The sequence below is a fragment of the Carcharhinus amblyrhynchos genome, chromosome 18 (assembly GCF_965287045.1).
Source record: "Carcharhinus amblyrhynchos chromosome 18, sCarAmb.v2.hapA, whole genome shotgun sequence".
Classification (NCBI taxonomy): domain Eukaryota; kingdom Metazoa; phylum Chordata; class Chondrichthyes; order Carcharhiniformes; family Carcharhinidae; genus Carcharhinus; species Carcharhinus amblyrhynchos.
Window position 1 is genome coordinate 8,679,379 of NC_137341.1, and position 25,671 is coordinate 8,705,049.

General features: G+C 42.8%; 1 protein-coding gene across 2 annotated transcripts in view; it reads right to left on the reverse strand.

The window, feature by feature from the left end:
- Positions 1-8,285: 8,285 nt before the first annotated feature.
- Positions 8,286-25,671, reverse strand: part of znf598 (zinc finger protein 598) — a 36,411-nt gene continuing 19,025 nt past the window's right edge. Inside the window, exons 10-12 of one of the 2 annotated variants that reach the window (XM_080206321.1) lie at positions 22,741-22,891; positions 12,085-12,226; positions 8,286-10,838 (exon numbers count right to left, since the gene is read on the reverse strand). In XM_080206321.1, the coding sequence (XP_080062447.1) occupies positions 10,497-10,838; positions 12,085-12,226; positions 22,741-22,891 (635 nt within the window). In that variant the 3' untranslated portion in view covers positions 8,286-10,496. The remainder of the gene's footprint in view (positions 10,839-12,084; positions 12,227-22,740; positions 22,892-25,671) is intronic. The other variant, XR_013888907.1, reaches the window with a different exon arrangement.

The following is a 25,671-nucleotide window of genomic DNA, read 5'->3' on the forward strand; positions in this document are numbered from 1 at the left end:
CATTATTTTGTTGATCTACACTGACTCCGAGTCCTCAGGGGAACAACCCTCAGAGATTTCTGCATTTCTTAAATGCCAGCCTCTTGCATACCCCAGTTTTTAATGGCTCCCTCATGAGTAGCCGCCAAGGCACCAGGCTCAGGAATTTCCTCTTATTAGCAATGTATAATTTTGAGTCAAATTTATGTATATACTTGTGTGCGCTTCACTTTTCTCCCACAGTGATTAGCACCGCTGCCTCACAGTGCCAGAGACCCGGGTTCAATTCTGGCTTGGGTCACTGTCTGTCCCTGTGTCTGCGTGGGTTTCCTCCCAGTCTGAAAGACATGCTGGTTAGGTGCATTGGCTATGCTAAATTCTCCATCACTGCACCTGAATAGATGCCAGAGTGTGGCAACTGGAGGATTTTCACAGTCACTTCATTGCAGTGTTAACGTAAGCCTACTTGTGACGAATAAATAAACTTTAAGTTCCTCCACCTCACCCTAAATAATCATCATAGGATCCTACAGTGCAGAAGGAGGCCATTTGGTCCATCAAGTCTGCACCAATCACAATCGTTCCCAGGCCCTATCATGCATTTACCCTAGCAAGCCCCTCGACGCTAAGAGGCAATTTGGCATGGCCAATCCACCTAACCTGCACGTTTTTGGACTGTGGGAGGAAACCGGAGCACCTGGAGGAAACCCACGCAGACATGGGGAGAACGTGCAAACTTTACATAGACAGTGATCCAAGCTGGGAATTGAACCTGGGTCTCTGGCGCTGGGAAGCAGCAGTGCTAACCACTGTGGAAGGAAATTGGAGCCTACACAAACATATATACGTATATATATATAAATTTGACTGATTTTCCAGAGCTGAGCGAGGATGAGTGAGGGGCCAACAGGGGTTAGCAGGAGAGGCACTGATTTTGACAGGAGTTAAGAACATAAGAGTAGGCCATCTAGCCCTTCAAGCTTGCCCCGCCATTCAATAAGATCGTGGCTGATCTGAAGTGGCTCAGTTCCACTTTCCCGCTCTCTCCCCATAACCCTTAATTCCCTTGCCAACCAAAAACCTATCTACCCGTGTCTTAAATTTATTTAGCGACGCAGCCTCCACCACTTCAACGGGCAGAGAATTCCAGAGATTCACCACCCTTTGAGTGAAGAAGTTCCTCCTCAACTCCGTTCTAAACTGAGAACTCCTAAACTGAGAGTTTCTGTCACTGAGAACTTCTAAACTCCTCAACTGTTCTAAGTTACTGGGCCAATTTATTTAATTATTTTCCTGAGGATGTGGGCATCACTGGAAGGTCAGCATTTGCTGCCCATCCCTGATTGCCCTTGAACTGAATGACTTGCCACGTTATTTCAGATAGCAGTTAAGAATCAACCACATTGTTGTGGATCTGGAGTCACTTGTGAATAGTTTCTTCCCAAAAGTGAACCAGATGAGTAATCAACAATGGTTTTATGGTTACTATTACTGAAGCTAGCTTTAAATCCCTGATTTATTAGTTGAATTGAAATTCTATCAGCTCCCATGGTGGGATTTGAACCCTTATCCTCAGGACATTAGCCTCTGGATTACAAGCCCAGTGATATTACCACTACACTCGTATTTCCTCCCTTACGTCCTGTAAACTAACCCACGACCACCTGGATGTCCGCGAGTCACAAACTGGAGTCGGAGCATGCCCATCGGTGAGTTCCTAACCAGCACCGAGGCAACTAACAGGTTTGAGTGAACCACAATTCTCATTAAAAGATCATATACATTCCTGCTTGTGGCTCTGGGTGCAAAACAAATCAACCACATTTGAGGCACATTCACTAGTATACAATCCAGTTTCTGGCTCAAAACACCTATCGTTCGAACCCAACGAGCCAATGGAAATAAACAAGGCTTTTAAATGGAGATTGGCCTCAGCATTGTGTGTGGCACAGTAGAGTTAGAGTGCAATAGAAAACTCGGGCTGGGACCTTGTGACAAACGAAGTGCTGGTTCTGGTTTTTTTTTTGGAAAACGAGGCAGAGATTTCATTGAACCAAAACTGACTGGGCAGGATTTTCCAGCTGCGCACGCCTCAAGACTGGAAAATCCCACCTGAAGTCGACAGACGTTTGCGTCGTCCTGTCCCAACCGCTGCGATTCCCTTCTGCCCTCTGCGTCTATAACTGTTATCTTCCATAATTTGGTGCCTTAATAGGGTTGCTGACTCTGGCTGGATACATTTCAGGAGTGATAATCACATGACCTACCCATCTCCCAGGCTCCTGCTGTTGGTCCTTTCCCAAGGCTTCTCTGTGTCCGGGTTACGACTGGTGAAACTTTGGTCACTCGAGGTGTGGACCACTTTGCCAACTGTGTTGGAATTTCCACCCCGGGCACCGGTCAGAACTTTCTGCACTTCCAATACAGCCGTCCTCAACAGAACCAGCAAGAGCTTCCGGTCTAAGGTTGTCAGAAGTGCAAAATGCCTAGTTGAAAGGAAGCACAGATACGGTAGTGGTATTGTCACTGGACTAATAATCCAGTGTAATGCTCTGGGGAGCCAGATTCGAATCCCACCATGGCAAGACGGTGAAATTTGAATTCAATAAAAATCTGGAATTCAAAGTTTGGCATAGAAACCCATCTGGTTCACTAATGTCCTTTAGGGAAAGGAAATCTGCCATCCTTACCTGGTCTGGTCGACAGGTGACTCCAGAGCCACAGCAATGTGGGTGACCCTTAACTGCCCTCTGAAATAGCCCAGCAAGAGACTCAATTCAAGAGCAATTAGGAACGGGCAATAAACATTGTTGTCAAACAGGCCCATGAAGGAATGAAAAAAAGACAAGAAGCTGTGCCTCAAACTTGCATTGAGCTTCATTGGAACAGTACATGAGGTCAGAGTGGGATTGAGATGGGAATTATAAAGAGGTGGGAGATGAGGACCTTTGAGGAACTGAGAGGCACTAAATATTTCCGCGTTTTTGTTCCAAATTTTTACAATCAAAAGAATTTTTGCCATTTGTATTTGAGCTAAATCACGAGCTGGACAATTGGAAGAGATAATTGAAAGAAAGGAAGTGTGCCATCGTGAAACATTTTGACTAAAATTGCGAAGGAGGAATAGCAACATTGGAAAATTCAACGTTCGTGTAAAGTTATTATGGAACACCTTCAGTGCAGATATACTGATTATAGTACCCCTCTACTGCAGAAAGAGGCCATTCAGCCCATTGAATCTGCACCAACAACAATCCCACCCAGCCTCTATTCCCACATTTATCCTGCTAATTCCCCTGATGCTGGGGGAGGATTTAGCATGGCCAAACCGAACCAGCACATCTCATACGGGGAGCACGGTAGCACTGCTGCTTCACAGCTCCGGGGACCTGGGTTCGATTCCCGGCTCGGGTCGCTGTCTGTGTGGAGTTTGCACATTCTCCTCGTGTCTGTGTGGGTTTCCTCTGGGTGCTCTGGTTTCCTCCCACAGTCCGAAGATGTGCGGGTTAGGTTGATAGGCTATGCTAAAAATCGCTGTTAGCGTCATGAGGTGCATTAGGTTAGAGGAATTAGTGGCTAAATATGTAAGGATATGCAGGTTGGCCTGGGTGGTATTGTGGTCGGTGCAGACTCGATGGGCCAAATGGCCTCTTTCTGTACTGTAGGGATTCTATGAAAAAATCTCCCAGACTGTGGGAGGAAACCGGAGCGCCTGGAGGAAACCTAGACAGACGTGGAGAAAAAAAAATGTACAAACTTCACACAAAGTGGGAATTCAACTCGAGTGCCTGGTGCTGTGAGGCAGCACCCACCGAACTGTTACTTAACAGGAACACAGGCAGAAGGAAAATCGACAGATTGAAATGTAATCGCCTTTGCCCTGCTTGCCCTATTGGCTCCACGATGGCCCTTAATTTTTCCTCACTGTCCCTCTGATTTAGGAATGGAAACATTTAGTGTCTAGTTATCACTGCTCTGGGCTTCCTGCAATTTTTTTCCCCACAGAGGCACCAGAATTGCTGGCATTTAAAAGAACAGTTTTTTTTGCAAAATTTACAATGTCACAATGACCTGATTTATGAGGTTGGGATGGTTACAGATCAACAGCCAGCTGCCCGCATTTTAAAAAGACAGCAGTGCCAAACAGCAAAGGCCGTTTTGAGTTCTGCAAAGGCAAAGTCAGCAATAAACGCATAATCCAGTAATCTGAGTTCAAATCCTACTGTGGCAGCTTGAGAATTTAAATGAAGCAAATCTGGAATTAAAAGTTAAAGAAAAACTAAAATTACTATCACTAACGGAGCGGCACGCTAGCGCACTGGTTAGCGCTGCTGCTTCACAGCACCAGGGACCTGGGTTTGATTCCTGGCTTAGGTCACTGTTTGTGTGGAGTTTGCATGTTCTCCCCATGTCTGCGTGGGTTCCTCCCCACATTCTGAGAGACATACTGGTTAGATGCATTGAGCTGAACAGGCACTGGACTGCGGCAACTGGGGGAATTTCACAGTAACTTCACTGCACTAATAAATAAATCAAACTTTAATGGGAAATCACAAAACCACTGGCTTGCCATAAAATTGGTTCACAAAGGTCCAATCAGGAAGGAATTAAAATTTTGCATGCTTTGCCAGATTGGCTGTACGTAACTCCAAATACACTGCCCATGTAGCTGGCTCTGAGATGGCCCAGCAAGCCAACAGGTACAGTAGAGAAAGACTGGGCTGACCCACCTGTGATCAGCCAAGGGATTGGATTCAGGCATGGCAAAGGCACACCCAACCTAGTTGACCCTGAAAAGCCTCCCTCACAAACATCTAGGGACTTGTGCCAAAATCAGGAGAGCTGTTCCACAGATTAGTCAAGCGACAAACAGACTTAGACCTTCTGAATCACCTTACAGCCAATGTTACTGACTGTTCCATCAAAGACTGGTGGACAGACCTACCAAGACTATCAGCATAAACGAATACAAACAGGAGGGAGTCAGCCTGGGCCTTCTTGACATTGACTCCAGACTCTCTCCTCCATCCCCACCCCCTAAAGTCACATGGCAGCAGGTCAAATACATAAAAACTCCAGCTGATCACCACCTACCGTTGATGAATCGGTATTCCTCCATATTGAAGAAACACTGAGGGTTGCAAAGTCACAGAAGGTGCTCAGGATGGGCATTGCCTCCCCATTATGAAGAATTTTCTGAAGCAAAGATAAGTAAAAGTAGTAAAGCATAGGCACACATCTCAAATAAATCATGCCATTTGACTCAAAGATTATGGCACTTACGTGTAATATGAAAGTGCAACTGAGGGAATCCATTCCAGTCTCCGACCTCAAATTACATTTTTACAGTACTTGAGTTTTGTGCCATCCGCAAAGTTTGAAATCATTCTCTGCACACCCAAGATTAAGATGATTCATATCTCAGGAAAAGCAAGGAACCCAGTACACAACCCTGGGAACACCACTACAAACTTTCCTCCAGCCTTAAATATATCCAGTGGCCATTACTTTTCCTATTATTCACCAAATTCTGTATCCATGTTACTACTGTCCCTTTTATTCTACAAGCCATAATTTCTCAGAAGGCTGTTGTGTGGCACTGTTCCAGATGTCATCCTAAATTCTATGTACGCTCCAACTGTATTACTCTCATTGACCCCGTTATTCTAATTCACGTCTGACAAAAAGTCACCAACCTGAAGCGTCAACTTATGTTTCTCTCCACAGAAATTGTCTACCCTGCTAAGCATTCCCCGCATTTTGTATTTTTATTTCTAATTTACTAACTGGTCAGTTAAAAAATGGTCCTGAACCTTTGGGTGGTGCTGGTGATTTTCTCAGGAAGCAGCAGACATTTTACGTTTAGCCAAATCTCAAACATTTGTTACTTTGATATCTAATTGAGCTAAATTTAATCTTTTGGATTTTTAGTCAATAATTACTTGTTGTTCCACAGAAGCCCTAATGCAGGAGGCCACCATTCAACCCATGAAGTCTACACCAACCACAAGCCCACCCAGGCCCTATCCCCATAACCCCATGCATTTTACCCCAGCTGACACTAAGGGGCAATTTTAGCATAGCCAATCCACCTCACTAGCACATCTTTGGACTGTGGGAGGAATTCGAAGGAAAGCTATGCAGACACGTGGATAATGTGCAAACTCCATACCGAGTGCATTGTAGCGAGACTTCCTTGTACTCCAATCCTTTTGCAATAAAGGTCAATGTACCATTTGCTTTCCAAATACTTACTCTACCTGTTTGCCAACTGCGTGTTCCTGGAATGAGGACACCCAAAGATAACATTTAATTTCAAATTTCTTTTAAAAACTGCATCTTTTGCTCTGGCCAAAATGAATGAATTCACACTTTCCCACATTAGACTTCATCAGCCTCCTTTTGCCCACTCATTCAATCTGTCTATATCTCTGCAGTCTGTATCCTCCTCTCAACTTGCATTCCCACCTGGTTTTGCATCATCAGCAAACTTGTATTAAGTTGAATTACTAGAGTCAAATAGGCTTACATTAACACCGCAACGAAGTTACCGCGAAAATCCCTCAGTCGTCACACTCCGGCGCCTGTTCGGGTACACGAAGGGAGAATTTGGCATAGCCGATGCACCTAACCAGCGTTATCTTTCAGACTGTGGGAGGAAACCGGAGACCCAGAGGAAACCCACACAGGCACAGGGCAACATGCAGATTCTGCACTGATGGTAACCCAAGCCAGGAAATCTAACCCAGGTCCTCGGTGCTGTGCTGACCATTGTGCCACCACGTATTACTTTGTCTCTTCACCTGAGTAATTAACATAGATTGCAGATAGCTGAAGCCCAGCACTGATCATTGTGACTCTCCACTCGTTACAGCCTGCTAACTTGACCGTGCTCTATTTGCCCCAATTGGTTTTCCTCCCCAACATTTTATCTGGCATAGTAACCTTTCATGTGGCACCCCACCGAATGCCTTCTGGAAATTCAAGCATTCTACATCTACTACTTCCCCTTTATCTATCTTGTTACATCATCAAATAACTAATGTTTGTCAAACAGTATTTTCACTATTACTGGATTCTGAAGCCCCATCTGCAACGAATACCGAAAACTTATCTACGATGCACACAAATCTTGGTTCGAGGGGGATAAAGCAAGAGAGTTTGTTATCTGATCGCTTGCAGTTGAGAGGGAAGAATAAACATTAGGGCAATGCTCAAGAGTAAAATCAAAATTCTTAATCTGATGGCACTTAATGCAGAAAGCAGCAATAATTTACAAAGGCACTGCAATAAGTGTAATTATTGTAAATAAATCCCATGAGCCATACTGGTTTCATCCTTTATAATGTTTGAAATGCACCTTTTAAAATGTGATCAGTGTAAAAATGCAGCATTGATCAAACACTGCTTTTATTGCATAAAGTTTTTATTGGCACCCTTCAAGAATTCCAGGATATACTGAATATGGTTCTTCTGAGGCAAACTTACTCTGTTGTTAGTGTTCAGCCAAACATTCATTGAATGCAGGAATGGCACGGGTATAAATATCGGTGATACAAATGCAGAACCAAATGTAACAAACGTACAAGTGTTGCATGTTCCAGTAACCGTAGCGTAGCATCATTACTTTAATGGATTGAAACCATGCTAAGTACAATCCTGCACCATTTCTCAGTTTGGAGGCCATGCACAGAATTTCTCTCTTTAAACGAGAGCACCACAAATTGAAATTGATTATGGAACAGAAAACAGATAACCAAATTAGGTTGCTTTCCTTTTGAAATAAAAAAATTGGAACTGTACCAAAAAGTCACGAATATACCACGTCCTCAAGATGTTATAAGCCGCAATCCAAGCTCCAAAAACTGCTTGGAACGTGTCTCAACATCAGTGCTATCGCAGCCAAAATTCAAAGCAGAAATGTGGCGATCAACACCAATTAATTTAATTTTCATCCCCTCCCATCACACGTATCCTACTTAGAATCTTATAGGTCACTTATACGCTTTTAAAGTTTTTGCATAGCCGGTGTCGTAATTTACTTAGCATTCCCGGAATATAAAAATTCAAAATTGGATCTCCAAGGTTCACGTTAAAACAGTATTTGTTCAAGAAGATATCGATCAGTTCTGATTCAAAGCCACGCTAATAGTGTTGAATATTCACACAGAAGTATATTTTGTTGTTCTTTAAGTATTTGTTCCATTTGACTTGGGACATTGATTTTTATTCAGCACCATTTTGTGCTCAACGCGAGTATACACAGGTAATGACAGGATAAGCAATAATCAATTAAGATTTATCAATTCAGTTGACTCATTGTGGCGCCATTTTATTACTGCTGGTTACATCCAGTGACTCAGACCACTACTTTAAGTGGTTACAACTCATTGTATGTATGCACGTACAGGTTACTTTACTTGAATAACCTACTCCAGTTAAGTGCTTCCTTTTTAAAAAGGCTCCCAAAGTAAAGCACAGGACACTCATGCAAAATATTTTACCCTCTGCCCCCAGTCTCATTATTGCACTTGCTATCTTGTTAACTGCTCATTTTGATTTAAGTGTTACAGAATATAGGCAAAGCTTTGTAGACAGTCCCAACTTTAAAAATCATTTTTATATTGCAGCATACTTATCCTTTTCAACTAGTTTTGAACATAAGTAAACTTAAAAAAAGTGTTGAACATATACTCGAAGTGAACAAAAAAACCAATCCAATGCATCACGGGAGTGTATTGTATCACCGTCATTATGCTAACAGTGGTAAGATCGACAGTGGAGAATATAGTCCAGTCAATAATGGCCAATGAACTACCGAATCGGCATCTATTCTCACCGAAGCCCAAGGAAATTTTAATTCTTGGAAATATTCTTCTACCCAACTAATTATTAGACTAAATGACTTGGAAGCGAATGGTAATGTGAGCAATGAAAAAGTTTCTGATGGGCAGCTGGTTTCCCTGTAATCATCATGCAGACCAAGGCAGCTCAAGTAGTCTTGGGTGAAGTAAACCAACCTCACTCAGACCAGCAGTGAGGGAATTACAGTTGTTCCAAGGACGCCACAAGAGGGGGGGAAATAGCTAGAGCTTGATCACTTGTTTAACAACCATGACCAGGCATGCAAGCACAATGGAAAAAAAGGATGGACTATGCAGTAATGCCCCATCGTTCAACTGCCTGCTGGCACTCTCAAACAGTGACCGACTCAGTAAAAGATAGTACAAAACAGGTGATGTTCATGCAACTAGAATTCAGAAAAAAGTGGGTGGGGTGAAGAAAGGGAAAATTGATAAGTAGCTCAGGGCACTAGAGGATGTTAATAGTATATAGTATCTTCAATGTAAAGTCAACCTCTGCACCAACATCTTTTTGGTGAGACTCCATTAATGCCATCACCAATCAAACCTTTTTCTGTAACAATACAGACAGTGCTACAAGAAAAATAAACCCACACCATTATCATGGATATCAGAAAAACAGGACAATTACTATATTCCAGGTCAGACTGCCTACACCACACTCTTCAGTTATAACCTTTTCCAGCCACATCAATAGGACTTCATCTCTGAGCTGTTTAAATAAAGCAAGCTCACGAGAACAACAATGGTACATTAATAATTTTGTTTTACAACACCTCTCATTAACAGTCACTGCTTTTTTTTTTTAACTCCTGGAACTCCACAACTGAGTAAAGATGTGATGAAATTTAATAAAGTCCATGGGCTTCAATATTGCCATTTAAGGTGCAACTTACAGCAATGGAGCCAAAATTTTAATTCACTGTTTGGTGGCGTGATCTGCTATTTTAGCAGTCATAAAAGTTATTCTGATTGCTAAACTCCGTAGGGCTGGCTTGTGAGCTACCAATTTTGCACACAAGAATGAAAAACTGTAAGTATAGTAATACAATATACTGCATTTAATTCTTGTTTCTAAATCTTCGTATTTTATCCTGGACTTCACATTTGAATAACTGTCAAATGGGAAATTTAATGCATTAGTAGCTACAAGAGATAGAAAAGATGCTGCAATGTGCTGCATGCAAATCAAACTATTTGAAATATGGTATTTTACACGACAGGGCCATTCGAGACATTTTAGGGACTCTGTTCTGACGTGCACGTGTACATCAATGCATATCGTTTATGCAAAGCATCTGCGCACAGGTTTGATGCTCTAACAGTCAATTTCAAATGCAACATCTTTGAATTGAGTGACATCTTTGTTAAATCCTTATTTCAGTCCCGATTTTTGCAAATGGCTAGTTTCAAAAACATCAAGTATAATGATGCACCACCTTTTACTTTCTACAGTAATATAGCAGCAGGTTTAGATACTGTATCAACACTTCTCTAACACAGATATCACTTCCTCCTACATACTATTTCTCCCAGGTTTCCCCTTAAAAGCAATCCACGACTGTAAATAGCAACTGCACACCTTCAACTTGCATCATTACTCTACAAGGTCAAATAAATCTTTCCTTGAGGCTGCAGAATGAGGTCCAATTATTAACTGATGATTCTGCTCACAGACTGTAGAGTGGGAAACTCATCATCTTCAAAATGTGACATCTTGTGGGTGACAAAGTCTTTTTGGGTCAGCACCTGTTGGCACGTGGGACAGACCTGGCAGTCGAACTCAGAGTTAACAGTGGTCTGCCAGGCATTTTTCTTGTTCTTTTTCGATTTGTTTGTCCCTTGTTTCTCTCTCAAGTCCTTATGAGCAGAGAGGAGCTCCTGTTGCTTGGCTGTATCCGGCAACAAAACCAGCAGTTCGTTGAATATTTTCAAGAAATTTTCTCCCAGGAGTTCCCTGCAGCTCTTATAATAGTCTGCTGCAGAAATCCTACCCTATGAACATAAAAACAGGGTGATATAATGATAGCAACCATAATCCGTCAGGTTCTAAATAGCTTGATTGTAGTTTATAGGTCATTGTTTCAAGGCAGAAAAGTTATTTTAGGAATCAAGTTTTTATTTAGCTGACAGAATGGAGTAATCAATACATTTCATGCAAGAACAACCCAGTAGCCAGGGGAGCCCAACACTAAAGCTATCACAATTCCACTAGACGTTTCATGTATATGACAAAGGCGGCATGGTGGCACAATGGTTAGCACCGCTGCCTTTAAACACCAGGAACCTGGGTTCAATTCCTGGCTTGGATCTCTGTCTGTGTGGAGTTTGCACGTTCTCCCAGTGTCCGAAAGACATACTGGTTAGGTGCATTGTCCATGCTGAATTCTCCCTCAGTGTACCTGAACAGGCACTGGACTGTGGTCACTAAGGGATTTTTACAGTAACTTAATTGCAGTGCAATACAAGCCAAATTGTATAAATAAAACAAAAACTTTAAACTAATTACTGTAACGCAATAGATGTTCTGAGATAGCAGAGGAAGCCCTACTCTTGACTTGCTTGCACTACACTTGGTCTGAAAGGGCTTCGAAGTGATTCAGGATACAAACCTGAAAGATTTCATTGTCCTGTTTGGATATTAATGCACAAAAACTAACAAGTTTAAAAAATAATTTAAAAAGATACCGGGTTAGCATTTGAATTTGCTGCTTGGACATAAAACAAGTACTGGGGGTTCAGCTGCCAGTTAGGTGGCAGCGGTTAGCACTACTGCCTCACGGCACCAGGGACCCGAGCTCAATTCCAGCCTCGGGTGACTGCCTTTGTGGAGTCTGCAAGTTCTCCTCGAGCCTGCGTGGGTTTCCTCCTGGTGCTCTGGTTTCATCCCACAGTCCAAAGATGTGTGGGTTAGGTGGATTGGCCATGCTAAATTGCCCCTTAGTGTCAGGGCGATAAGCAGGGTGAATGTGGGGTTACAGGGTTAGAGTCTGGGTGGGATTGTCGTTGGCGCAGGCTTGATGAGTTGAATGGCGTCCTTCTGCACTATAGTGATTTTATGATTCTCATTTATTTGATTACCAGGGTTTCGTATTTTTTGGCCGCCAGGAGCCTTTTCTTAAAAAGAAAGCAAAATCCAGTTAGATGGAAACGTCCATGCTGAACAATTCTTCCAAGGTAGGCCAAGAAGAAACATAAGCAATCCATCAATAGCATTCCACATTTTGTCAGTGCAGCTTACCTGTCTGAATTGCCCAGACTGAGTCTTAAACTTGTTGAACTTTGTTTCATCGTTGTGCAAAAGTGTATTTATTGACTGGATTAGCTCAACATTCCTCTGCTTAAAGTTTTCAGGAAGGAGGTAAATGTTTGATGGTACAGATCTACACAAAAACAAATTTGGAATTATTTTTAATGTCGGATCAAAAGGGAAGAAAGAAATTCAGCAGTCATTCCCGTCCTTCCCCACAGCCACATACTGGGCATTAGATACATCAGCCTTGCGTCGATGCCATTACCAAGTGGGAACCCAGGGATAGAGCACATGCTAGAAAGGCACAAACTTTAACGAGAACATCGATTTCTTTTACATTTACAGAAGGTACCTTTAAATTGGTACTGCAACGTAAATCAGCGTACAAGCCTTAAAAGTGCCGTGCTGGTAAAACTGCAGAAAATAGCACCTATCAGTTTCTATTACCCAATAAATGTGAATAACCTATTCAATTTAATAACCTGGAACTTAAAGCCATGACAAATAACCGTAATACAGGCAAAATAAAATCCTGACCATTCATGGAAAAATGGAAATTTTACTTCAAATCACGTCAATTAGGGCAATGAAAAATTTCATAATATACAAACTGTGGCACTCAATTCATGGTTTATAATAATACTGAAGTATTTATGAAGCACTCATGGGCACATGAATCTGTTTCGCCAACAGAAAATTACTACAAATTGAAGAATAATGGGCACCTAAAAAAAAAATCACTCAGTACTTTCATTCTGGGTTTCTGTTGCCAGAAGTTCCAGTATTTTATGCACTACTTTCCCTCGCGATGGTAATTACAGATATTTAAGACCTCAAGTATTGACGAACTACTTAGCAGTCAAGAGTACCCAACTTATTCAAATTCTAGAAAACGCTGCAGAAACTCAGCAGGTTGGACATCTGTGGGGAGAGAACAGAGCTAATGGGTCATCTAGACTCGAAATGTTGACTCTCCTCTCTCCACAAATGCTGTCAGACCCGCTGAGTTTCTCCAGCATTTTCTGTTTTATTTCAGATTCCGGCATCTGCAGTACTTTGCCTTTAATTTGGATTAATTCCGCAATAGCGGAACTCGCATCGATATTTCCTGGCGGATGTCATCAATTACAGAGCCGTGAATGTTAACGCTCCAGTAACCGTACTCGTTAGAGTTTAGAAGAATGAGGGGAGATCTCATTGAGACGTATAAGATGATGAATGGGATGGATAGGATAGAGGTGGAGAGACTCTTCCCGCTCAAAAAAGACAGTAGGACTAGGGGGGCACAGCCTCAAGATAAAGGGGGGGCGGTTTAGAACGGAGTTGAGGAGGAACTTCTTCACTCAAAGGGTGGTGAATCTCTGGAATTCTCTGCCCGTTGAAGTGGTGGAGGCTGCCTCGCTAAATATTTTTAAGAAGCGGGTTGATGGGTTCTTGATAAGAGAGGGGATTAAGGGTTATGGGGAGAGGGCGGGAAAGTGGAACTGAGCCACGACAGATCAGCCATGATCTTATTGAATGGCGGGGCAGGCTCGAAGGGCTAGATGGCCTACTCCTGCTCCTATTTCTTATGTTCTTATGTTCTTATGTTCTAACCCGATATAAATCTTCTCCTGATTAGATCAGTTAACACTTCAGCAGAGATGAGGGATTAAACCTGGGACATCCACACGGCTCAGTCGCATAGTCAGCAATAAATTTACTATATTAACCATCGACACCAAGGGCATTTCATTCAACTGAAACATTCCAGTGCTTCCGGTCAGAACAATTCCAGTTAGATGTGTCATATTCCTACTATAAACATTCCAGGCTCTGTTTTTTTTTCCCCATGGCTTTGACCTAGGGACAAACTTCTCAACACTGACCTAAGATAGCACCGGTTCACACATTTAGATGGCCAAGTGGTATTATCTCGCGACTACCAATCATGAAACTCAGCTAACGTGCTGAGAACCCAGTGTCAAATCTCGTCACGGTGGAATTTGAATTCAATAAGAATATCTGGAATTAAGAATCCACCGATGACCTGAAACCATTGCCGATTGTCTGAAAACCCATCTGGTTCACTGACGTTCTTTAGGGAAGGAAATCTACAGCCCTTACCTGGTCTGGCCTACATGTGACTCCAGAGCTGCAGCAATGTGGTTGACTCTCAACAAGGGTAACTAGGGATGGGCATTGAATGCTGGCCAGCCAGCAACACCCAGATCCCACATTAAAAAGAATGAAATGCAGCTGGGTGAATCTCTTTCAAATTACTTGGCCTCATTCAAAAACTTCATTCATCAAACAGTAGCAGAGATCAGGAATGCACCAACTGGTTTGGAAACACAAATGCAAACTTGTGCCCCAACTTGCAGTGAACTGGACCCCGAGTCATCAACAAGTTATACCAATATAGCATCTATGATGCGATGAAACATCCAAAGTTGCTTCACAGGAACATTAGAAAAGTAAATGTACCACATAAGGAAATATTAGGGTAGTCAGCCAATAAGTCAGCTTTTAAAAAAACCTCGTAAAAGGCAAAGGCAGAGGGGCTGAGGAACGAACGGAGAGAATTCTAAAGCTTAATGCAGAGCCGATTGAGGGATGGCCGCAACAGGTTGAGAAATTAAAATCAAGGATGCTCAAGTGCAGATAACTGAGGGTTGTGGGCCAGAGGAGATTACAGAGATAGGAAGAATCATGGCCTGAGGGGTGTTTAAAAACAAGGATGCAAATTTTAAAAGATGTTGCTTTCGGTCTGTGAACATGGGGATAATAGGCGAAGAGACATGGGCAGAGTTTTGAATTACCTCAAATTTATGAAGGGCTTCAGGAGCAGATAATGAGACAAGTTGAAGCTGATGTTATGGGAAAATAGGCCACGTTAATGATGACAAAAGTTCAACTTGGTCAAACATGATAGCAAGATAGTGGACACGGGCTTAATCTCAGGCTGTTGCTAGTGTGGAACCAAACAGCTCGTTAAGGAGTGACATTTGGAGGTGGGACCAAAAACAATAGCTTCAGTTGTCCTGATATTTAATTGGAAAAAATTTCTGCTCATCCACTACTGGATATCAGGTACACTGTGCTGCCTATTGCCAACCAGAAAGGCCTCAGTAACAGTTGCACGTGAAACTGATCCTCAAGCTTTCCGAGTCGGTGGCAGGAGCGGTGTTTCAGCAAATCCCAATTCCTGCGCAGCTCTGCCAGCTCATTCACAAGTTAAAGAGGGTCTTAATTCCAAAATCATCTCAAGACAAATGTTGGCCTACATTTGTTAATTTTAAATTTTTTATTTTTAAAGAACATTGAACAACTACGAATAAAGGCTTATATTGCAGCTACAAGTATTATAAAGAATGGACAAATATGACATTATCCACTTGGGCACCCAAAACAGGAAGGCAGATTATTTGAACGGATATAAATTGAGAGTGGTGGATACTCAGTGGGGCCTCGGTGCCCTCATGCATCAGTTGCTGAAACTAAGCGTGCAGGTACAGCAGGCAGTAAAGAAAGCAAATGGTATGTTGGTCTTCATAGCAAGATGATTGAATATAGGGATCAAGATACTTTACTGTAATTGTAAAATATTGTAAATTGAGAGTTGGTGGGGTCACACCTCAGGTATTAGGCGCAGTTTTGGTGTCCTTATCTGAGGAAGGTGTTCTTGCTATAGATGGAATACAGCGAATGTTTAACAGGCAGATTCATGGGATGGCAGCCCTGTTATATGAGGTAAGACTAAATTGGTTAGGATAATATTCATTGGAGTTTAGAAGAGTGAGAGGGGATCTCTTCAAAAATTCTGTTAGAATTAGACAGGGCAGATTTAAAAAGAATGTTCCTGGTAGTGGGGGAGTCCAGAACTAGGGATGATAGTTTGAGAAATCACAAAATCCTACAATGCAGAGGAAGACCATTCAGTCCAACGACTCTTACCCAGGCTTACCCTGTGTATTTACCCCAAGAATCCCCTTAATCTTGGGACTTTAAGGGGCAATTGTGCACGGCCAATCCATCTCACCTGCACATCTTTGGATTATGGAGAAAACCAGAGCACCCAGGAGGAAATCCACGCAGATATGGGGAGAACGTGCAAACGACACAAAGCCAGCCACTCAAAGCCGGAATCGAACCCAGGTCCCTGGCACTGAGGCAGCATTACTAACCACTGTGCCACCGTGCTGCCACTAAACGGGTGAGAAATTTCTTCAATCGGGGTAGTGAAATTCATCAAAGAAAGTAGCTGAGGCAAAAAAGTTGAGATTTCAAGGAGTTTGATACAACTCTTGGGGCTAAAGGTACAAGGGATATTGGGGAGGTGTGGGAGGAGAGGCAGGATCAGGGTATTGAATTTGAGGATCAGCCATGATCATGTTTGAACAGGAATATCCAGGAGAGCCCAGCTACCGAAAATACATTCGCTTGTAGAAAATAGCAAACGTTAATAAATAATGCAGGACTCTACTCAAAGTCTTTTTTGCAGCATCATCAAAAATTCTATTGAAAGAGCAAGACTCCAATGAATTTCCGATAAGAATTTTCATAGTAACGACCGACAAATTAATACAGTCTGATGGTTGTTTTAATCTACTCTCCAATATCAGTTTTCAGCTTGCATCTCAATTTAGGACACCTGGCTAAATGCAAATGATAATATTAATTACAAAACACCAGCCACAGTTAAAAGTTTCTCACACTGACTGATACTGCAGCTATGCATGGGCAGCCAGTGTTGTGAGGCAAATAAACGCTGCCCCTCAGTCTGATAATTCAGCAATTGTGGAATCGTCAAGAGAGGTGGGGCAAGATGGAGCTGGGGGTCTCGGGCAGTTGTGAAAGCAAATGCTGCGTTTAAAAAATGTCACTGAGGGTCAGTGTGTAGATAAGAAACAGGTGGTGATGGATTGATCCTTGACAGACACCAGAAATAATGGTGTGGGAGCAGGAAAATAAGCTATCGCAAGTGATTTCTATAGCTAGAAATCAAAATGGAGCCAGGTGGGAGCAGTCCCTTTCAGCTGGACGACAGTGGAGAGCTTTTGGAGGAGGATGGTGCATTTAATCATGTTAAACCAGGCTGCAGATGGGCCGATAAGGACAAGAAAGGAAATTCTGCCTTCGTAACAGTCACATAGAATGTCACTTATGGTTTTTATAAGAGCTATTTTGGCATGGTGGCAGGGGCAGAAGCCTGATGGAGGATTCAAACGTGGAGTTCCTGGAAAGATGGAAACAGATTTGGAAGGTGATAAAACGTTGAAGAACTGGACAGAAAGGGAGGTTGGAGGTGGGACGGCAGTTTGTGAAAACGGTGGGATCGAGTGTTCGTTTTAGAGAAATTATGTTGGGAGATTTAAAGGAAGAGAGAGAGAGAGACAGCATCTGAAGTGAGAGAACTTGGAATTGTTACAGGTGCAGGTTCGATGGGCTGAGCAGCCTCCTCCTGCACTGTAAGGGTTCTATAATTTTAACTTAAAAGCCAGAAGGGGGAGCTGGTGATCAGCAAAGTGTTGGGTCCAGGATCAAGGGGGCGGATCTCATGGTAATGATCTCCGACAGGGCATTGAGGAGGATGAGAAGAAAGTTTAGGAGTGAGGGTCCGTGAAACTTGGCAAGTGGAAAAGAAATTCATGGCAGAGGTAGTGGAAAGGAGAGTGGCCAGAGGCAGCTGATCAGATGCCTCGTTCGTCATGACAAAAATTCACGAGCACCTTGCTTCGAGGTGAGGATGAAGTCTGCAGTAGAGAAGAGCGGTCAGGGGTAACCACTGCATTCCAGTGTGATCCTGGAACAGTGAGCAGTTTAGCCGACAAAGGCAGGACTCAGCAGTATTTTAAATCCAGCCAAATCTGTTCACGCGTGACTACAGAATCCCTACAGTGCAGAAGGAGCCCATTTGGCTCATCAAACCCGCACCTGATAATAACCCCATCCAGGATAATCCCTGTAACCCCACATATTTACCCTGCTAATCTTCCTCTCACAGGCAATTTAGCTTGGCCAATCAACCTAACCCACATGTCTTTGGTGTGGGAGGAAACCAGAGACCCAGAGGGAACCCACACAGTCAGAGAACGTGCAAACTCCACAGTCATCCAAGGCCGGAATTGAACCCAGGTCCCTGGCGCTTTAAGGCAGCCGTGCTAACCGACGTACGACCCAATAAAGCAACTATCTGCCGTATCCTTTCAAGTTTGCATCCCATGGACTTGAGGTGACAACTTTACCAGGAGGAACGGCTGGGCTGAGAGCGTATAATGGTTTTATTGGGGATTTGGGGAAGGTCATGGTGAGGATGTGATTGAGCAAATCAGTAGCTGAGAGAACAGGGAGCCTGAATTGTGATGTTGTAAGTGAATTGGGGGGGATAGTTTTTTTTAAGGGGTGGATATAGCAGGAAGTGGGTTGGGGGAATGGAAAGGGGATGCGAGGAATAAAGCAATCGGAAATGGCCTCATCAACAATTGATATGTTCGTACTAGTAAGATCATGACATGGCAAGGTCAAGTAAATGGCAGTGAATAATTACATGGAGGGAGAGATTGGAGAAAAAGAGGGCAGTGAAGTCAGATGAGAGAGAACATACAATTGAGGCAGAGGTTGAAATCACTGAGGGGAAGAAGTCATTCAATACTGAGGGAGGAATGCAGTAAAGATGTCAGTAAGAAATGTTGAGAGGTGAGAGGAGTGGGATAAGGATCAAAGGAGGACGTAAGGAAGGACTAGGGATTAGGACAAGGTGTGACCAGTGACTGTTAAGTGTGGAAAACGCAGCCAGGTTGGAAGGGATCATGTGATAAGGTGTCATTGTTACCCCTTAACCAGGTTTCTGTTCAGTTATAATGTTGCTGCAATCACCCACAATTAGCTCACAGGTGATCAGGGCTTCGTTCACAATTGAAGACGTTCTGGAGAGAGATGGATAGAAGGATGATGGGAGCTGATCGATTGGCAGAGACCACAGGGAACAAGATCAGCCGCGTCAGGTGCAAGAAGATAAGTCGATAAGGCAATTAAAATTGTGTTCATGATGGGCCAGCACCAAAGACCTCAACAAGCCCATTGGAAGATGCCACGGGATGCACAAAAGGAAAACGTCAGTTTAATAAGGATTAAAGCCTTTACTAGCAAGACAGCAGGAAGGCTGAGGAGTACTGAAAAGTTGGGGGTAGGAAATTAAGACACAGGACAAAAGAGTAGAGAAGCGGAAGGTGACAAGATGATTCGAGAGGTCGAGGAGGGATAAAGAATAGTTTAAAAAAATGGAAATAGGTTGACGGGTTTGGGTCCAGAGCAGCAGCCAAAATGGACTCAGACTGAAAGTTACGTGGGCCTGGTTAAATAAAAACCTGACACCGCAGAGTCAGATGTTTACAGCATGGAAACAGGCCCTTTGGCCCAACTTGTTCGTGCCACCCTTTTTTAAAAACCCTGAAGCTAGTCCCAATTGCCCACGTTTGGCCCATATCCCTCTTATACACATCTTATCCATGCAACTGTCTAAATGCATTTTAAAAGCTAAAATTGTACCCGCCTCTACGACCATCTCTGGCAGCTTGTTCCAGGCACTCACCATCCTCTGAAAAAATTGCTCCTCTGGACACTTTAGTATCTCTCCCCTCTCATCTTAAACCTATGCCCTCTACTTTTAGACTCCCCCACCCTTGGGAAAAGATATTGACTATCTAGCTGATCTGCGCCCCTCTATTTTATAGACCGCGATAAGATCACCCCCTTAGCCTTCTACGCTCCAGAGAAAGAAGTCCCAGTCTATCCAGCCTCTCCTTATAACTCAAGTCATCAAGTCACGGTAGCATCCTAGTAAGTCTTTTCTGCACTCTTTCTAGTTTAATAATATCATCTCTATTATAGAGTGACCAGAACTGTACATAGTTTTCCAAGTGTGGCCATACCAATGTCTTATACAACTTGAACAAGACGTCCCAACTCCTGTGTTCAATATTCTGACCAATTAAACCAAGCGTGCCGAATGATTTCTTCACTACTCTGTCCACCTGTGACTCCACTTTCAAGGAGCTATGAACCTGTACCCCTCGACTTCTTTGCTCCGTCACTCTTCCCGACACCCTACCATTAACTGAGTAAGTCTGCCCTGGTTCAATCTACCAAAATGCGTCACCTTGCATTTCTCTAAATTAAACTCTATCTGCCATTCATTAGCCCGCCGACCCAATTGATCAAGATCCCATTGCAATCGAAGATAACCTTCTTCGCTGTCCACTTTGCCACCAATCTTGCTGTCATCTGCAAACTTGTTAACCAGGCCTCCTAAATTCTCACCCAAATCATTATAAATGACACACAAGTAGATCCAGCACTGATCCCTGAGCAGACTTCTCACAAGCCTCCAGTTTGAAAAACAACCCTCTGACTTCTGTCATCAAACCAATTTATATCCATTTTACTACCTCACTCTGGATCCTGTGAGATTTAACCTTATGCAACAACCTAGTCAAAGACCTTGCTAAAGTCCATGCAGATATCAACTGCACTGCCCTCATCTACCTTCTTGATTCCCCTTAATCTCAAATTTGAGAGACATGATTTGCCACTTAAAGACATGCTGACGGTCCCTACTCAGTCACTGCGTCTCTAAATGCCTGTAGATCCTGTCTCTCGAAATACCTTCCAACAACTTACCCACCACAGATGTGAAGCTCACTGGCCTGTAGGTCCCAGGCTTTTCCCGCAGCCCCTTCTAAACAAAGGCACAACATTTGCCACTCTTTAGGCACCTCCCCTTGTGACTATTGATGATTCAAATATCTCGGCTAGGCGACCCACGATTTCCTCCCTAGCCTCCCACGCTGTCCTGGGATACACTTCATCAGGTCCCAGGGATTTATCCATCTTGATGCGCTTTAAGACTTCCGGCATTACCTCCTCTGTAATATGTACACTCCTCAAGACATCACTATTTTCCCCACGTTCCCTAACATCAGTGCTTTTCCCAAGTTAAATATTCATTTAGGATCTCACCCATCTCTTGTGGATCCGCACATAAATGACCTTGTTGATCCTCAAGGGCCCCTACTCTCTTCCTAGTTACTCTTTTGGCCTTGTGTTTGTAGAAGCTCTTCGGATTCTCCTTTGTTTTGGCAGATAAGGCAATCTCGTGTCCTCTTTTTGCCCTCCTGATTTCTCTTTCACCTCTACTCCAACACCCTTATACTCTTCAAGGGATTCACTTGATTCCAGCTACCTGTGCATGTCATGTGCCTCCTCCTTCTTGACCAGGACCTCAATATCCTGAGTCATCCAGGTTCCCTACTTTTAGCAGCTTTGCTCTTCACTCTAAGAGGAACGTGCTTACCCTGAACCCTTAAAACACACTTTTGAAAGTCTCCCACTTAGCAGATGCCCCTTTGCCTTCCCAGACTCCCCCAATTAACTTCTGAAAGTTCCTGCCTGATACCATCAGAATTGGCCTCGCCCCCGTTTAGAATTTTAACTTTTGGGCCAGAGTTATCATTCCCCATAGCTATCTTAAAACCAGGTGGCACAGTGGTTAGTGGTATGGTAGCACAGTGGTTAGCATTGCTGCCTCACAGCGCCAGAGACCCAGGGTTCAATTCTGGCCTCAGGTCACTGTCTGTGTGGAGTTTACACGTTCTCTCCACGTCTGCGTGGATTTCCTCCGGGTGCCCCAGTTTCCTCCCACAGTCCAGATGCCCAGGTTAGGTGGATTGGCCATACTAAATTGTCCTTTAGTCTCAGGGGGATTAGCTGGGTAATTACATGGGGTTATGGGGATAGGGCCTGGGTAGGATTGTCGTTGGTCCAGACTCAATGGGCCGAATGGCCTCCTTCTGCATTGCAGGGATTCTATGATTCTAAACCGAATTGTCGATGAGCTGTCTGCTGCGTTTCCTTCAGTAATGAAGGTACTGAAGACTATTGCAGTGTCTTAGCTTGAACGAGTGGAGAAAATTCTATTGCCATGGATATTTTGAGGCACATTAAGTAGTCTCACAACACCAGGTTAAAGACAACAGGTTTATCTGGTAGCACGAGCTTTTGGAGCACTGCTGTTTCATCAGGTGAGTATTTTGAAATAGCATGATCACTGGACAACTTCACGTGCTGCTGATTTCACTAACCCGTGTAATCTCCAATAGAGTTGGGAATAAAGCACTTGGCCAGTCAAGCCATGCCAATGTCCCAATATAAAACAGCGCGTGCTAGAAACTGATTTCCGGCAACTGCAGTATTTTGCTTTTATTACACTGCAAAGTCCTGTTCCAATGATATTTCGAGAGTAGTGCTCTGAATATAAAGAGAGACGATACAGTAAAGTCTTCGCAAAAGCAAAAATTCTAGGCTGGGCTTTACGGTAGAACAGCTCAGTACATGCAACAGGAATTCACTATTCAAATATTTGCCCAAAATTATCACATGTGCCTTATGAAAATAGAGTTTGATAACCTGAAGCATTGCAAGCTGCAGTAGAGAGTCTTTAAATTTAAAAATTTCAAACAAGTTGAAGCATCCTTAAAGTACATACTAAGGAAATAGAAATTAATTGTTCTGTTTTGACAGGGAGATCCACCAGTACTGAACCCCTGGTTTTTAAAGTGGATAACAAAAGAAGAATTGCCTCACAGTGGAAAGTAATTTACATACTGTTTTGGTGCTGGAATCATAGGCTCGCTGATGTTTGAATTCAGAGGGACACCAGTAAAGCCAGGAGGGGGTTTACTAACAGGGGCAGTCAATCCTGGTGGAGGAGGAAGGTTGGATGGTGGGCTCTTCACTTGTAATAAGTTGTTAAAACCTGGATAAAAAATAAATTCAGAATTAAAGATCTGAAATTCGCTAAAACTTTAAATTACTTATTAAAAAGAGGAATATCCAGATATTTTAGCTGTCATTACAGTAGATTAGCACGGTCAAACCATTCACTACACTGAACCGCTAACATGAAGCCTCTGATCTCACATTTAAGCCCCACCTGTCTTTTCAGAAACTCTTATCTCCATGCATTTCCTTAGCCGTCAAGTATTGATACAAGCACTTACCCGTTCTCCAGTACACAATCCAAAGAACCTCTTCTCCATAAAGAGATGGCTCCAATTTTGACTAGGAGCATTTAGTTCTTACAAATAAAATTTCAGTGACCCAAGTTTTAAAATGGCTGAAGGTTACATACAGTGTCAGGGATATCCATGTCAAACCTGAAACACATTTTAAAACAACGCAGTGCATTGTTCAAATGATGGCAGTCTGGAAGCCTGGAAATCTGTGATAACATGTCTATGTAGAGCTATCAACAGCAAGGTAGACAATTTAAACAACATTTTTAATCATCGACTGCTAAAGATTTGCAAAGTTTTTACTATTACTATGCAAAGGTTTAGCCATAAATACAGGTTATTTTAAGCCTGACAGTGGCAAAGAGTTAATTTCTGACTCCCGTGACAGTTAATTTGAATTAAACATGGATTTTTGTTGTTGAATGTATAACCACCTTGTTACATTTTAACAAGCACACGTTTACCATTTTCCCCAAAAACAACCTAAAGTGCTTAATTTTTAATGAATTAGTCTGAAATGCCAGTATGTAGGCAAACGCAGCAGCCATTTTAACAACAAGTCCCACACTAATGACAAGTTGGCTTTTTTACATTTGGAGGAGTTAACATGGGGCACGTGGAGGGGAAAATTGACTAGCATACAGGAGAACTCCCAACTGAAGATTATAGGGGGGGGGTGGGGGGGGGGGTTGCGGTGCGGTGTGCTAGGTGGGGAAGACAGATTTACTTCTAAGAACATCTTTAACAGTAAAATATTTCCTTAGTACCCCTACTAAAATGGCAGGCTACATATACCAAAATCCTGATCTAGGGCTCAAATGCAGATCCATTCAACTCAAAACAAAGCTGCATCTAAATCATCAGTTCGCAGTTTAACCACTTAACAATCATCTCACTACAGTACAAAAAACAAAGTGCTGAAAAACCTCAGCATTTTCTGTTTCAGATTCCAGCATCCGCAGTATTTTACTTTTATCTTACTACAGTAACTTATTTATTTAAAAAGCTTTTCCCAGACAGTCGCAGAAGCCCCATGTTCATTTACTACTACAGGTCAGAGGAACATAGGAATTGGGATCAGTAGGAGGCAATTCAAGCCTGCTGTGCAGTCAAAAAGCACGTCCTTCCTCCGGCACGAGGCAGCAAGGTCATTTGGTTATGTGGCCACTCCAAAATATAATCACAGAAAAAGGTTTCCTCGTCATAAAATCTATCACTTCTTCCAATGTTTCCTTGAAGATCTGAAATATGTCACCACACCAGTAATCCAGAGAATGAGTTCAAATATCACTGCGGTTGTTTGAGAATGGGTATTTTGCACAGGTACAGGGTCTCAAAACTGGCAACCCTGGGAGCAAGGCCATGAAGGATTTCAGATCTTGCTGGATTTTGGTTGGCTGGGGTCAAAGGTTGGAGAGAGCACAGGAATAGACTTGTGCGCTAACAACGATGGGGATAACTCGTCAAGCGCCACACCAGATCAATGTACTGCCGAGCCAAACTGTCGAATTGATTTAAAAAAATTTACTCCATTAATATTGATGCATTCTCAAAATGTCCAGTTTTCAGGTGACCCTGGTTCTTGGACAGCCACATTGAAGACACTATTGTATTAGCAATACCTTATAATAAAGTTAAATTCAGGGAAACTGAAGCCATTAGATTGTCAGTAAAAACAACTAGTGGATCTCTAATATCTTAGGCAAGGAAACACGCTGTCCTTAATTTTGACCAACTGACTTAGTCGACTTATAACTGTCCTCTCAAGTGGCCTAGCAAGTCGTAGGTTAGTTCTATTGGGATGGGTAATCAAAACCAGTTTTGCTCAGGTCCGGAAAATATTTTTTAAAGAATCACTTAAAATTGTGATTGGGTGAAAGCCCTGAAGGTTCACTACTCAGGATCGTCAATAACAGAATATGTGGTTGTTTGTTAGTAAAGAACTTGAGTACTGCTGAATATAGAGAAATGCCGTTGAAGCTTTTCATCTTGCACCGATCAGGACAGATTCACAAGAATACTAAATCTCAAAGGACACAACAATTTGTTATTGAGGTGGTGTTGGACAAGTAGGCTGCTGAAGGCATTGCCATACAGAAATGCATGATGGAAGTCAAGCGCTAAACTTTAAAACAAAATTCAAACTTGGCAAATGGACACATAGGTCAAAGTATTGTCATGGGGAATGAATCAGGGAATGGCTGTCCCCAAAGTTTAGTCAAAAAAAGGCACAATGCGTGGGGATGTTCCTTTTGTATGCAAACGATATATGAATATATGTGGTCTCCAGCACACGAGTGAGCTACACTGCAAGCCCAATTGATAATCTTAAATTGGCTGTTAGTGCAATTCTTAGCATAATTGTCCAGTAGGTTGCTGTCCAATCTTAGAATCACATTTAACATTACAAGCCTGGCCTGACTGAATACGGTCAGTACTTTATTACTTTGAGATTTGGTATTCCTGCATCTGTCCTGATCAGTGCAAGACGGAAAACTTTGATACGTCTCATTGTTTAGCA